Source organism: Salvelinus alpinus, chromosome 3, assembly GCF_045679555.1.
Source record: "Salvelinus alpinus chromosome 3, SLU_Salpinus.1, whole genome shotgun sequence".
Taxonomy (NCBI): domain Eukaryota; kingdom Metazoa; phylum Chordata; class Actinopteri; order Salmoniformes; family Salmonidae; genus Salvelinus; species Salvelinus alpinus.
Window position 1 is genome coordinate 47,746,848 of NC_092088.1, and position 13,881 is coordinate 47,760,728.

At 40.8% G+C, this 13,881-nt stretch overlaps 1 protein-coding gene across 5 annotated transcripts in view; it reads right to left on the reverse strand.

The window, feature by feature from the left end:
• LOC139570858 (ras and Rab interactor 2-like) overlaps window positions 1-13,881 on the reverse strand; it is a 46,320-nt gene that overhangs the window by 19,441 nt on the left and 12,998 nt on the right. For 3 of the 5 annotated variants that reach the window (XM_071393144.1, XM_071393143.1, XM_071393146.1), the window contains 4 exons: window positions 8,956-9,053; window positions 6,192-6,402; window positions 3,776-3,887; window positions 1,725-1,797 (listed from right to left, as the gene is read on the reverse strand). In XM_071393144.1, coding sequence (XP_071249245.1) covers window positions 1,725-1,797; window positions 3,776-3,887; window positions 6,192-6,402; window positions 8,956-9,053 — 494 coding nt within the window. Of the gene's footprint in view, window positions 1-1,724; window positions 1,798-2,033; window positions 2,884-3,775; window positions 3,888-5,501; window positions 6,159-6,191; window positions 6,403-8,955; window positions 9,054-13,881 lie in introns of those variants that run through there. The other 2 variants (XM_071393148.1, XM_071393147.1) reach the window with 2 other exon arrangements.

Here is a 13,881-nt window from a genome sequence, read left to right on the forward strand (position 1 = left end):
CAAGCTTTAATTTCCTGACTGATGTCTTGAGATGTTGCTTCAATATATCCACATAATTTTTCTTCCTCATGAAGCCATCTATTTTGTGAAGTGCACCAGTCCCTCCTGCAGCAAAGCACCCCCACAACATGATGCTGCCACCCCCGTGCTTCACGGTTGGAATGGTGTTCTTCGGCTTGCCCTTTTTCCTCCAAACAATAACGATGCAATAACGATGGTCATTATGGCCAAACAGTTCTATTTTTGTTTCATCTGACCAGAGGACATTTCTCCAAAAAAGTACAAAACTTTGTCCCCATGTGCAGTTGCAAACTGTAGTCTGGCTTTTTATGGCGGTTTTGGAGCAGTGGCTTCTTCCTTGCTGAGCAGCCTTTCAGGTTATGTTGATATAGGACTCGTTTTACTGTGGATATAGATACTTTTGTACCGGTTTCCTCCAGCATCTTCACAAGGTCCTTTGCTATGGTTCTGGGATTTATTTGCACTTTTCGCACCAAAGTACGTTCATCTCTAGGAGACAGAATGAGTCTCCTTCCTGAACGGTATGACTGCTGTGTGGTCCCATGGTGTTTGTACAGATGAACGTGGTACCTTCAGGGGTTTGGAAATTGCTCCCAAGGATGAACCAGACTTGTGGAGGTCTACAATTTTTTTTCCTGAGGTCTTGGCTGATATCTTTTGATTTTCCCATTATGTCAAGCAAAGAGGCACTGAGTTTGAAGGTAGGCCTTGAAATGCATCCACAGGTACACCTCCAATTGACTCATTAGCGTATCAGAAGCTTCTAAAGCCATGACATCATTTTCTGGAATTTTCCAAGCTGTTTAAAGGCACAGTCAACTCAGTGTATGTAAACTTCTGTCCCACTGGAATTGTGATACAGTGAATTATAAGTGAAATAATCTGTCTGTAAACAATTGTTGGAAAAATTACTTGTGTCATGCACAAAGTAGATGTCCTAACTGACTTGCCAAAACTATAGTTTGTCAACAACAAATTTGTGGAGTGGTTGAAAACTAGTTTTAATGACTCCAACCTAAGTGTATGTAAACTTCCGACTTTAACTGTAGATGGCCTACACACACAGAGACGCGCTGTTTCACTCACTCGAATGCTTTCTCCGATGAGATACTGTACATTCAGCCTCTTGCGAATGTAAGGAAAATCATGAAATACAGAGATGAAAAATGCATGTTTTTTTTCTTGGTACATTTTTTGGAGAAGCCTGGCTTCCCTTGGCATCCATGAATACACGCCACTGAGTTAATTAACAAGTTTCTGCGCTGAAATAGCTGAAATATTTGCTTAAGTGGAAACTACAACTCCTTTCTGCCCAGTGTCCCATAGGTTTCTCTGTAGAAAAACAGCATGTTGGGCTCACAAAAAAAACCAAACAAAATGTATTTAAAGTAATTGAACCGTCGGTCAATTAGTTGTTTAATAACCCCCCTCCCCCCCAAAATGTTGCTCAACACTAGTAATTTGAATTGTTATAGTGCAGACTAGACTGACAATGATAGCTTGAAGAAAACAGTGTAATAGTCTCATATAACATGAACTGATGAGGTGGCCAGTAAATGCTACTCTCTGAACTTCAACTGAGTCAGGTTCTTTCAGTAACCTCTGGGCTCCATGTGTTCGTCTTCAAAAGGAATAGGTGATTTATAGCTGGGATGAGAAAGGTACAGTTTTTTGGGGTGTGTGTGTGTGTGTGTGTGTGTTACCTGCTGATGCAGCAGAAAGCCACAAGATGAAACAGGTCTGCAAAGCTGAGGCCCGATCCCTCCAAGGAGAATGCTGTGGAGAAATTTATATTTAAGGAACCGTGAGACATTTCCATAGGCTATTCCCATAAATCAGAACAGCAATATTCCTAGATGAGAGTAGTGATGTTTTCACTTGGGAACTACAGTGACATACCATACACACACAAGTTGCATTATCACAAGTAGTTAACTTATCACTGTTTACCAATGTTATTCATTTCATTATGGTCTTCTGAGACACAACTTAATAGGAAAACTGTTGCTCACACGTTTGGGTCACTCTACTAAGACAACAGGGTACACATCTGGTGCCTTGCTGGTTCATTTGCCAAGGCATGAAGAGCCAGACACAAAGGCAACTGTATACAACAAGTCTTTAATAACCCATAAACGTGTCCCAGATCTAGAAAAAAGGGATGGACGGAGAGAGAAATATATATTTTTAAACATTTTAATAGAGATTGGGGTATGCAGGAAGTGATAGATATGGAAGGAAAGAAAGAGGCAGAGAGAGTGAGGGAAGGGGAGAGAATGTGTATTTACATTTAAGAGAGGAAATTGGGGAAGTGGGTTAAATCCAGACAGTAGGCCAGCGAGCAGTCCTCACTTGTACACTGAACTCCATTACTAATGCTTAACTTGGACGAATTCTGAGCTTGAGAAGAGCAACAGGATGTCAAAGTCTGCTGTGTAATGTGAAAACATTATGTCCACATTTACATAAAAGTACTCTACACTTGCACATTTCTAGCCTGGATACTTGACTCTTGCTGATCTTAAGTTTTCAAAAATGTTCCCCCGCTAACTTGAGTACTGTTTGATGCAGCATCTACACTGAACAAAAATATAAACACAACATGGAACAATTTCAAAGCTTTTAATGAGTTACAGTTCATATAAGGAAATCAGTCAATTGAAATAAATAAATGCCTTAATCAATGGATTTCACAAGACGATCCCACCGGTTGGCTGTACTGCCAAATTATCTAAAACAACATTGGAGGCAGCTTATGATAGAGAAATTAACAATCAATTCTCTGGCGGACATTCTTGCAGTCAGCAGGCCAATTGCACGCTCCCTCATGCCGTTTAATCAGCTTCTTGATATGCCACACCTGTCAAGTGGATGGATTATCTTGGCAAAGAAAAAAAATGCTCAATAACAGGAATATAAACAAATGTGTGCACAAAATGTGAGAGAAATAAGCTTTTGTGCGTATGGAAAATTTCTGGGATTTTTTATTTCAGCTCATGAAACCACCACTTTACATTTTGCGTTTATATTTTTGTTCAGCATACATTTGGATAATGTCACTACTCTCCAAAATGATTGTTCGATGGCTAAACAATGCCCAGTTAGCTGCCTAGCTCAGTGAGGCTTTTTGCAGGAGAGATACGTGTGTTTTCCAGGCATTTGCCTACGCCTTGTGCAATCGTTTACATAGAATCGGAGAGCAAGCTGCAACAGGCCATCACACATACCAGGCTGCATCACATTAAGAAACCATACTAAATACCTGGTCAGCCATTTTCTGGGACAACACACCCAACAAATAGTTTAATCAGATTGTTCTATTCAACCCAAGATCATCAAAAGAGAGGCAGCTATATAAAGCCTGGTTTAAGAAGTGAATCTTTGTGTGACTTAACTGCATAACATAAATACGTTCACTAGGTAAGTATTGGGAAATAGGCTTGGGGAAACACCCAGTGTTCTCTGCATGACCTCAGAGTAGAGAGAGAAGAGAATAATGTTGAGGCCCAGTTAGAGAAACACCACATACTGTACTGTGACAGAAGAACGTCAACACTGGTGTTGATTTAGAATGGGGGGGGAAAACCCAAGGAGAAATTAGAGCAAAAGGGATATAATAGATTAAAATAGAATATTCAAATAATCAGAGGAAAAATAAATGGTGTGTTGAGAAGCTTATAATAACAGGTCTATGGGGATACATTTGGATGATAAAGGTCCCTAATAGATAGGAATTGATAGGCCATGTGCTTACTGTATTGACACTCCTTCACAGGGAAATCTTTGACGGGTGTCTCAGAGTCCTGGTGCATCCGCAGAGAGATCACCTTCCTCTGCAGGGTAGTCGACTTTCTCACCAGAAACGTCTGCAGCCAGGGGGAAAAAGCCCATTTGAGAAACACAGACATCAATAAAAACGTTGAAATGGAAAATCACAGACACTTCTGAAGTATGTGTCTCATTTAGTCCTCCATTGTGTGAGATTGTAAGGGTGTCTGTGTATTGTGAGGTTGTTGCATGAATAGGAGCTTAATAACCAGAAAAATAAACCCTTGAGGTTAGAAACCTCTTTGTGAGGGGGACCTGGCAAGGAAGTAGTCAGTGTGTACATGCAACACAAGAGCACAATACATTAAAAACAATCACGATAGTCATCATTTTCCTCTATCAGAGCTTTAAACTCAGCAAGCGATACCCTCTCCTCCAGTTAAGGTATTTCGACCAAAAATTATAGGAACATTTATTTTTCCAATTTCATCCTGGCCTTAGGTACTGTGAAAGATAGTAGCAGATGTTTGTGATGACCTTGTGAGGATCACAGATAAGTAGGAAATACTCCAAGCACTGCTTTGCACACAAAGATGCATCAGCCTTCTCATAGGAAGAGAGGGATACTTCATGTCATAAACACTGAGTGTACAAAACATTAGGAACACCTTAATATTGGGTGGAACCCTCTTTTGCCCTCAGAACAACCTCAATTTGTCAGGGCATGGACTCTACAAGGTGTGGAAAGCGTTCCACAATGATGCTGGCCCATGTTAACTCCAATGCTTCCCACAGTTGTGTCAAGTTGGCTGGATGTCCTTTTGGTGGTGGACCATTCTTGATACAGACAGGAAACTGTTGAGCGTGAAAAACCCAGCAGCGTTGAAGTTCTTGACACTCAAACCGGTGCACTGGCACCAACTACAATACCCCGTTCAAAAGGCACTTAAATATTTTGTCTTGCCCATTCACCCTCTGAATGGCTCACATACACAATCCGTCTCATTTGTCTCGAGGTTTGAAAATCCAGAAGGTTGCTGGATCGAATCCCCGAGCTGACAATGTAAAACATCTGTTGTTCTACCCCTGAACAAGGCAGTTAACCCACTTCATTGTAAATAAGAATTTGTCCTTAACTGGCTTGCCTAGTTAAAGGTTACATTTTTAAAAATCTACACTGACTGAAGTGGATTTAACAGGTGACATCAATAAAGGATCATAGCTTTCTCCTGGATAATCTTTGTCATGGAAAGAGCAGGTGTTCCAAATGTTTTTTTACAATGAGTGGTTCTGGGGTACGCAAGGGTTCGGCAGGGGGTACCTTAAGGAACTCAGTCAGGCGTTCAACTTAGTCTTGAAAGTTCCTCAAGGTGCAATTTCGAAATTGGGTAGTGCATCAGCAGTTTTCCTCTTGTCAAGTCAGTCATTGCAGACCGTAGAGAGCTATTTAGAACTTTTTAGAAATGTCCAGATCAACTAGCCAATGTCAGCTATCATTTTTTAGCCCATTGATTTTGTTTGAGTCACTCAAATATCACATGAACACACATAAGACATGACAAAATGTGTAGAATTATAGGAAATATGGGTGAGTGGTCTTGCCTTTTATAAATTAAGCGGCAGTGACAGTGTCCAGTATCTTATTGGTGCTTGCTGAGGCTTGCATGCAAACAATACCACTATAATCTCTTTAAGAGTCTATTGACACCTACCCGTCAATCGAATTAACATAAAAAATCCCCATCAAAATCCTTTAGAGATGTTTTTTTTGTTGTTGCATGGGACACGTCTCAATTCACTGCATCCGCCTGTGTGTGTCTTCCGCATCTGAGGTTGAAAGTGGCAGAGCTACAGCGCTGTTTGTCAGACCAGGAGACATCCTGAAAAATCGGTCTGTAGCGTCCGAATGGTTTGGCCTAATAACTAATATGACCACTCTATGGAAAAGGGGAGACTCACGAACATGATGGTTTTACCGTTTTGCTCTACGACCACCACAACTGTCAAGGTACTCGTCTGAAGGCAACACGGTACTGGTTAAAACATTTTATGGAAGTATGAAGGTAGTTTGTGGCAAAAAATGTTATTGTTAAACATGTGTCCAAAAAAAAAAAAACATTATTTCCTGAGCTTTCTTACATCTCCTAGATATTAGTCACACTTCAAAACCTTGATTCATTTTTTACATGTATGAATGTGTTATTCAACGCATTTCTATGGGCTATAGTAGTGAAGGCCAAATAAAAGGCCACATTCAATATTTGTATGATGCCTACAGGGGTCCTAAAATCCTAAATCAAATGGCTAAATGATCCATGGTATGACCTTAAAAACAATTCCATATGTTAGCTTAGTAGAACATGAATTGGGTCCTGTGACTAGGTGAGTGCATCTGGTCTCACCCCAGTGGGCTGTGGTTGCAGTTTGCGTGTGGCTTCTGGCCGGCTCAGTCCCAGCTGCAGCCACACAGCGTGCGTTTGCACCAGCCAGTCCAGCACACTCATCCTTCTACGCAAAGAGTCGTAGCCTGAATCCCTAACTCCAGCAAGCCCTGCCCTCACGCCAACACAGGGAGGAGCCTGTAGGAACAGACCTCCCACCTGCCCATCTAGCCTGAGAGGGGGAGAAAGACCAAATTAGAAATATACCATTTAAATCCTCTGTACGTTAGATAGTGATATCTAACGTACAGACACATGCACACACAAAAAACTATGCACAAACACAAGTGCACACAACCGCATAATAAAAACTAGAACGTAATAGATCAGCATGAGAACCAAAAAGTATTATTGAATCATAGTTATTAATGGATCTCAAAACTGAGAATAGCCCAGGAGGTTCAGTATTCCAGTGTAAAACATGTACCCAATGAAATGACTCAACGCAAGCACGCCCACCTTTATCCGTCACTACTCATACTTCTTCAGAAATAGGTGCTTTTTCAATTCCACGGAAACTGCTTTAACATCCTATCAGGGCAGAAGAGATCCGCTAGCGCCACTGATATTTACTAATCACCATTGGTGTGAATATTTAGCAATCTTCATATGAGGCTCATAAGGGTATATTATACACTGAGTGTACAAAACATTAGGAACACCTGCTGTTTCCATGATAGACTGACCAGGTGAATGCTATGATCCCTTACTGATGTCACTTGATGAATCCACTTCAATCAGTATAGATCAGGGGTGTCAAACTCAATCAGCACATACTGAGAAAAAAAAATGAATTCGCAGACTAGACCTAGCCCATTATGTTTGTTTTTTCAAAAACATGTGCATACAACTGCGAGCCAAACTGGTCATTGTTGAATTTGAAAGAAATATGGCCCTTTATAAACGTCCATAAGACGCTGTGTATGTAGCATTTTAATGGAAGAGATGGAGACCCGCACACTGTCGAAAAATAGGAATAAATCTATATAGCATTAACATATTTAAACAAAATAAGAAGCACTCAAAATGTGTTGTAGTTGAGTAGCCAGCCAAGGTTAGTGCTCAAATGTTTCTGTAATAGGTCTACATGTTTCTCATTTGCATGGCGTTTTGTTGCAGGGCTATTCATTGTCAATCTTTAAAAATCGAAGTCTGCAACATTTTAGTAGCCTAGCTAGGACTGTGGTATATGTCTGTACATTTTTCTTCCGCTGCGAGCTGTAACCAGGACATACGAAAGCAGCGCAATTGACGTTGAATTCACCGATAGGAGGCTGTAATTTCATACCGTGGAGGACTCAACTGTTGACTTACTTATACTCGATTGTGTCCCTATTGTCCTTTAGTAGTAATTTATACCCACGTGTGAATCCAATATCTTATACATTTTTGACAACCAAGATTACATTTTCTGTAGGCTACAGCAATGACCCGTTTGAACCGAAACTTGGCATGGACATTTAGCCAACACGTGTAAACCTACGGTAGAAGATTGTCAGTGCCATTAGTGATGATATATTACAGCGCACTGGCTGGATCACGTGTGGTGGGTCTGGGAAGAGGGGTGTGTGTGACAATGCACTGCACGTTGGCAGTGCTTGCTGTGACTTGTAGCGCACCGCATTACGGGTGGTATGTAAGCGGGCCAAAATAAATTGACAACCCAAATCATTGCACGGGCTGGATAGAAATGTATCATTGGCCTGTGGACCTTGTGTTTGACACGTGGTGTAGATTAAGGTGAGGAGACGGGTTAAATAAGGATGTTTAAGCTATGAAACAATTAAGACATGGATTGTGTATGTGTGCCAGTCAGAGGATGAATGGTCAAGACAAAATATGTATGTGCCTTTGAACAAGGTATGGTAGTAACGGCCAGGTGCACTGGTTTGAGTGTGTCAATAACTGCAACCCTGCTGGGTTTTTAATGCTCAATAGTTTCCTGTGTGTATCAAGAATGGTCCACCACCCAAAGGACATCCAGCCAACTTGACAATGGTGGGATGCATTGGAGTCAACATGGACCAGCATCTCTGTGGAATGGTTTCAACACCTTGTAGTCCATGCCCTGACAAATTGAGGCTGTTCTGAGGGCAAAAGCGGGTGCAACTCCATATTAGGAAGGTGTTCCTAATGTTTTGTACACCCAGTGTAATCTACATGTCATTATGTACCTAATGTCAGGTAATCTGTAAATCATTTTTTTGTAACCCATAATCTAATCTACACAAACATGCTTGGTGTTCACTTTGGAAATCCCTGATACTCTACCCACCTTTCCCTCTGACATCTCATCAACACAATGACATCATGAAACTCAGCTACCTGAATGACCAGAGCACACTATCCCCACTTGCTGGTGGAGACAGGGAACTACAGAACACCAATCAACTTTACTCACTGGCACTCATCATCGTTATCATCATGATCCTCAAATCATGCTTATCAAACATCCAGTAACAATGAATTCAACATCTGTTGTTATTACACTTGAACAAACTAAAAGTGGTCTGAAATTCTACTCGTTCCTCAAGGAAACAAATCACTGTTTTAATGTCTTCCTCCTTTTCCCCCCTCGCTCTAACATACACAGCTAACGTTAGTTTTACATCAGCCCATGATAAGGCTTAAGCAAGTCTGCTCCTCGTACCACTACTAGAGTAAACGGACGGACAGAAAGAACAATTTTGTTAGTCAGTTTGTCTGTAGGTTAACACACACTTACCCCTGTAGTATTACAGGCTCTGGATCTCCCTCTGCTTGCTCAGCCTTTTGCACCATCTCCTTCAGAGTCCCGATCTCGCAGACAAACGAGTCGATCAGCTATAGCACAGAAAGACGAGTCGATTAGTGACGAGGGATAGAGGGCGTAAGAGGCAAACAGGTTGAGAATGTGTGTGTATAGTTCATGTATTTTCATGTGAGACAACTTTGCACTCATTCCTGCAGACTAAGGAGCTGGGAAAAGTGTCACCTCTAGGGCTGTCCACGACCCCCCTAAAAATATTTATCGACTGAGTCGTCTGATGCTTTAAGTGCACCGTTTGATTAAATAATTAAGACACAAATAACCCAAGAGGGAGCCCGACAGCAATTGATTTAGAAACGAGAAGTGCTCCTGAGTAGAATGGAGCCTCCTTTGACTGTGACAGAACATACAGGAAAATGTGTACAGTGCAATATGCATGTCCAATATGAAAGAAACAATTGGATTTAAGCAGATTGGCCACACTAAGTGACACTCCTCAGTGTAAACTCTGTGGATTTGGAAACTAGAAGTGCTCCTGAGTAGAATGTGCCCTCCTTTTACTGCAACACAATTGTACCAGTCCACACGAGGGGGCTAAAGGTGGTTTAGCCCCCTCAGTTTTAATCCATATATAATTATGGGCATCTGGCAAGAAATCACATTTATTTGTCGGTGATTGTGGACATTATCGAGTTCCTTGTTTCAAACCAGTAACCACTGAGGGGGACATTGGAAGCAACGGAGTCAAGAGGCGCAGCGGATTTTTTTTGTCTATTATGGAATATACTCTTTGAAAAGACAAGGAACTTACCAATGTGTTTAGCACCATACCCCACAAACACGTCACACAATATTCAAAATGAAACCATAGGGCTCACGAGTGAGACTGTCACTGAAGAAAGAGAGATATCGGAATCTTGGTACACATTGAAGGTAGACGGGACTAAGGAACCTAATGGATGTGAAAATAGGAGAGAGCCATGACTTCTATATGTGAAAAAGGTTTAGGGTTCCCTAGTGGCGCAGCGGTGTAAGGCACTGCATATCAGTGCTAGAGGTGTCACTACAGACCCTGGTTCGATTCCAGGCTGTATCACAACCGGCCGTGATTGGGAGTCCCACAGGGTAGAGCACAATTGGCCGAGCGTCGTCCGGGTTAGGCCCGGGTAGGCAGTCATTGTAAATAAGAATTTGTTCTTAACTGACTTGCCTAGTTAAATAAACAGGTAAAAAAATTAACCACTGCTGGCTGGATCTAAGCAAAACCGATTTGGTGGAAGCTGAGTTTAGTGTTGCTCGCCAGTTTTTGCAGACTGAAATCACCCACTCTGGCTCCAATGAGGACACCTGGACCCTCTCCGCTATGCCGACCGTGCTTACTGCACTGAAACATGGACTGACTTTTGGTGCGTCCACAGCTACATGTCAATTCATTTTCCACCTTTGACAAACGTTTTCAGTCAGCACCGAAGGATGTTACACCAGAGGAAAGCTCCACTAATACAACTGGCATTTGAGGGGGATCTTACAAGATTCCAGGGAGAATAGAATGATTGATTATTCAGGATGTTCCACAGAGCATCAAGGAGGCAGCAGGAAACAATCTAGGTGGTTGTTTTCTATTCAAATCTTGCTTTAGTCTGTATGGTGCTGTCCATGTTGCTGATAGAGCGCAGCCCTGATTTGTGCCATTGAACATGTCACTTCTTGGTCAAAAGCATTTGAACGCATGTTTATTGTGGTATATATAGCGTGACATAAGCGGAATTCAATAGAATTCCAATGCACTAATCCAAATGACGCCCCTGGGTATAGCTACATATCAATACGTTTCTTCATAGAAACAGATACATTATATTATGTCTTTTGTTGCTGTAAATGGAACTGTACGTATTGGAAAAGTTGGGTTGAATTTGATTCACAGAAGTGTATTGTACCATACAACGTGTTGCTCAACTCATTAGTGAGCGGTACTATTTTCCATGTTTGAAGCGGGCCCGTCTCTGCCAACTTATTTGGCAAGACAGCAGTAGGCCATCTCCAGTCACCTTTTGTTTACTGTTAATGTAACGAGTGTAAATATAGATTATGTCATGCCTTTATCGATCTGATATTTTGTTTACTATGCCTACTTGGTACCGCTGTTTTGTTCTGTTCAAATTAATTTGTTTGCATACGTGTCGGTATTCTAAACCAAATTGCTAGTCAGTCTTTTTTTTTGTGGCAAGCATGAATAACTAGGCTACTACTTTCAGCATTTAGTTTGCATTATTTTGGTAAGACAGCTGTGTACGGCTGCATTCACATAGGCACATTGGTCATGAAAATAGGCTACAAGGGTAATGCACTAAGTGGCCTTGCTGTAGTGCGCTGTCAATTGTGCTGACAGTGCAGCAGAAATGGGCTAAGACTTCAAAAGGACTCAAAGATCAGAGTCTCTGCATTTAAGCTTTGTTTGTTGTATAGCGTGATTATATAAGCAGAATTAAATATAATTCCAATGCAAGAACCCCCCCCCAAAATGTGCCCCCTCGCTGATTTCAACTGCCTCCTTTATCCTGGAGCTGGATCTACAGAAAATTGTGTACATACAGAAAACATTGTTGACTATGTAGTCTTGAGAAAAAACAAGGGGGGAAAAAAACACATAATCTCTTATAGAAATACTTAATTATTTGCATAACTAGAATACATTTTTTTGCTCTAATTGTTAATTTACTAAGTATAAAGGACGGGACGCTTACTCTGAAGGATTCATGACGCGGAAGTAGTTAGTTATTCTTGCCTGCTTCAGAGTTGAGGACGACCTCCCTGCAAAATAACTGCCCAGTCTGACCATGTTGTTTTGCCAAGTTATAAAGAAAAAGTGGTTGTGAGCGATGCAAGTTTTTTTTTTTTTTTAATGGACCCGGAAGTGTTTTTTCAGTTGTAGAGTTGTTTAAGGTTTCAAACATGTCATTTTCTTAACCCATCTGGTTACTAAATGACAGCATATGTTCAAGTATCATGCTAGCTAGTCTTGTGTGTTAGTCTGGCAGAAGTTACAGGCGAGGCGGGTGGGACGAAAGTAACAATGTAAACTGATGTTGGAAACTAATTGACTAGAGTAGAGAAACGAATTGACTGTCGCAGACACACAATGCTTCCCTAAGGTTGAGATGGGAGGCATGTGTTAAAGCTCATTGATTGTAAACTACTGCCCTATGACACTGTCTTATAGCTTCACTGTTTTTATATCATATTGTTTCAATATGTTTTGCATCATTATATACACTTGAGTACGAATGAGTGGCTTATTCTCAAATACCTCTGTGTATGAGTCCGGATAATTAACAACGGACTGAGTCAGGCTGAAGAAAGTATACTCCCTAGTCTCAATGCGTGGAGGAGTATCAAAAGGTTCCGTACTCGGGCTGGGATGATAACACCACCTGCCTAGCCACAGAGATGCATTGTACAGCCTACACTCTGGAGGGGGAGGTATTGTCTGGGAAGAGGGTACAAACGGAGGTTATAAATATATGTGCGTGTATAATCACACTTTGTCTTTGCAGCGGTTTGACCCAGTGTGATTTTAAGAGCAGCTTCTCACAAGCTTTTAAAATCAACAGGTTAGTGGTTAAAAATCTATAATTCTGGGGGTCAATTACCTTATGTCAAGACTTTGGAAATGTGATAAACATAATGTGTATGCCGTTTGTGACGAGAATAAAGACAGTTATTTTATCAAGACATGACAAGGACAGCTGGTACGGCTAAGCATGAAAAGTCATTGAAAATTCCCATGAAAGTGAGCTGACAAAATGATGGTTAGTATAGCTTATGTGATCCATTTTAGTCCAATTAATATTGTAAGGCAAAATATTGTGATGTTGATGCATGGTTCATTTCCATAAATTTCAAACCTATAGCATTAATTATTCAGATCGACACATTAAATTATGGTTGATAGTACATTTGTTGAAAAGAGCCTTTATTACAGCATAGCAAAGATTTTAAAAAGCAGTTGTGAAACTGCTTTATCCGACATGTTGGTTGCATGAGGCTTGGAGCACACTGAATCAGTAGGCTATTAAACAAACACTCAAACAGGCAACAGAAGCAGGATCTGTCTTATTGCTGTAGATACAGTGCCTTCAGACAGTATTCACACCTTGACTTTTTCCACATTTTGTGTTGTTACAGCATTCATTTTTATTTGGATTCAATTTTGATTTTGGGTCACTGGCCTTCACACAATACCCCATGTCAACGTGGAATTATGTTTACAAATTAAGAAAAAATGAAAAGGTGAAGTGTCTTGAGTCTTAAGTATTCACCCCTTTGTTATGACAAACCTAAATAAGTTCAGAAGAAAATATTCTTAACAAATCACATAATAAGTTGCATGACTCAGTGTGCAATAGTGTTTTAATGACTACCAGATCGCTGTACCCCACACATACAATTATCTGTAAAGTCTTTCAGTCCAGCATTGAATTTCAAAACACAGATTCAACCAAAGACGAGGGATGTTTTCCAAATGCCTCGCGAAGGGCACCTATTGGTAGATGGGTTAAAAGTTTTTTTTAATATATATTTTAAAAAGCAGACATTGAATATCCCTTTGAGCATGTTGAAGTTATTAATTACACTTTGGATGGCGTATCAATACACCAGTCACTACAAAGATACAGGCGTCCTTCCTAACTCAGTTGCCGGAGAGGAAGAAAACTGCTCAGGGATTTCACCATGAGGCCAATGGTGACTTTAAAACAGTTACAGTTTAATGACTGTGATAGGGGAAAACTGTGGATGGATCAACAACATTGTAGTTACTCCACAATACTAACCAAAATGACATAGTGAAAAGAAGGAGGCCTGTACAGAATACAAATATTCCAAAACATGCATGCTGTTTGG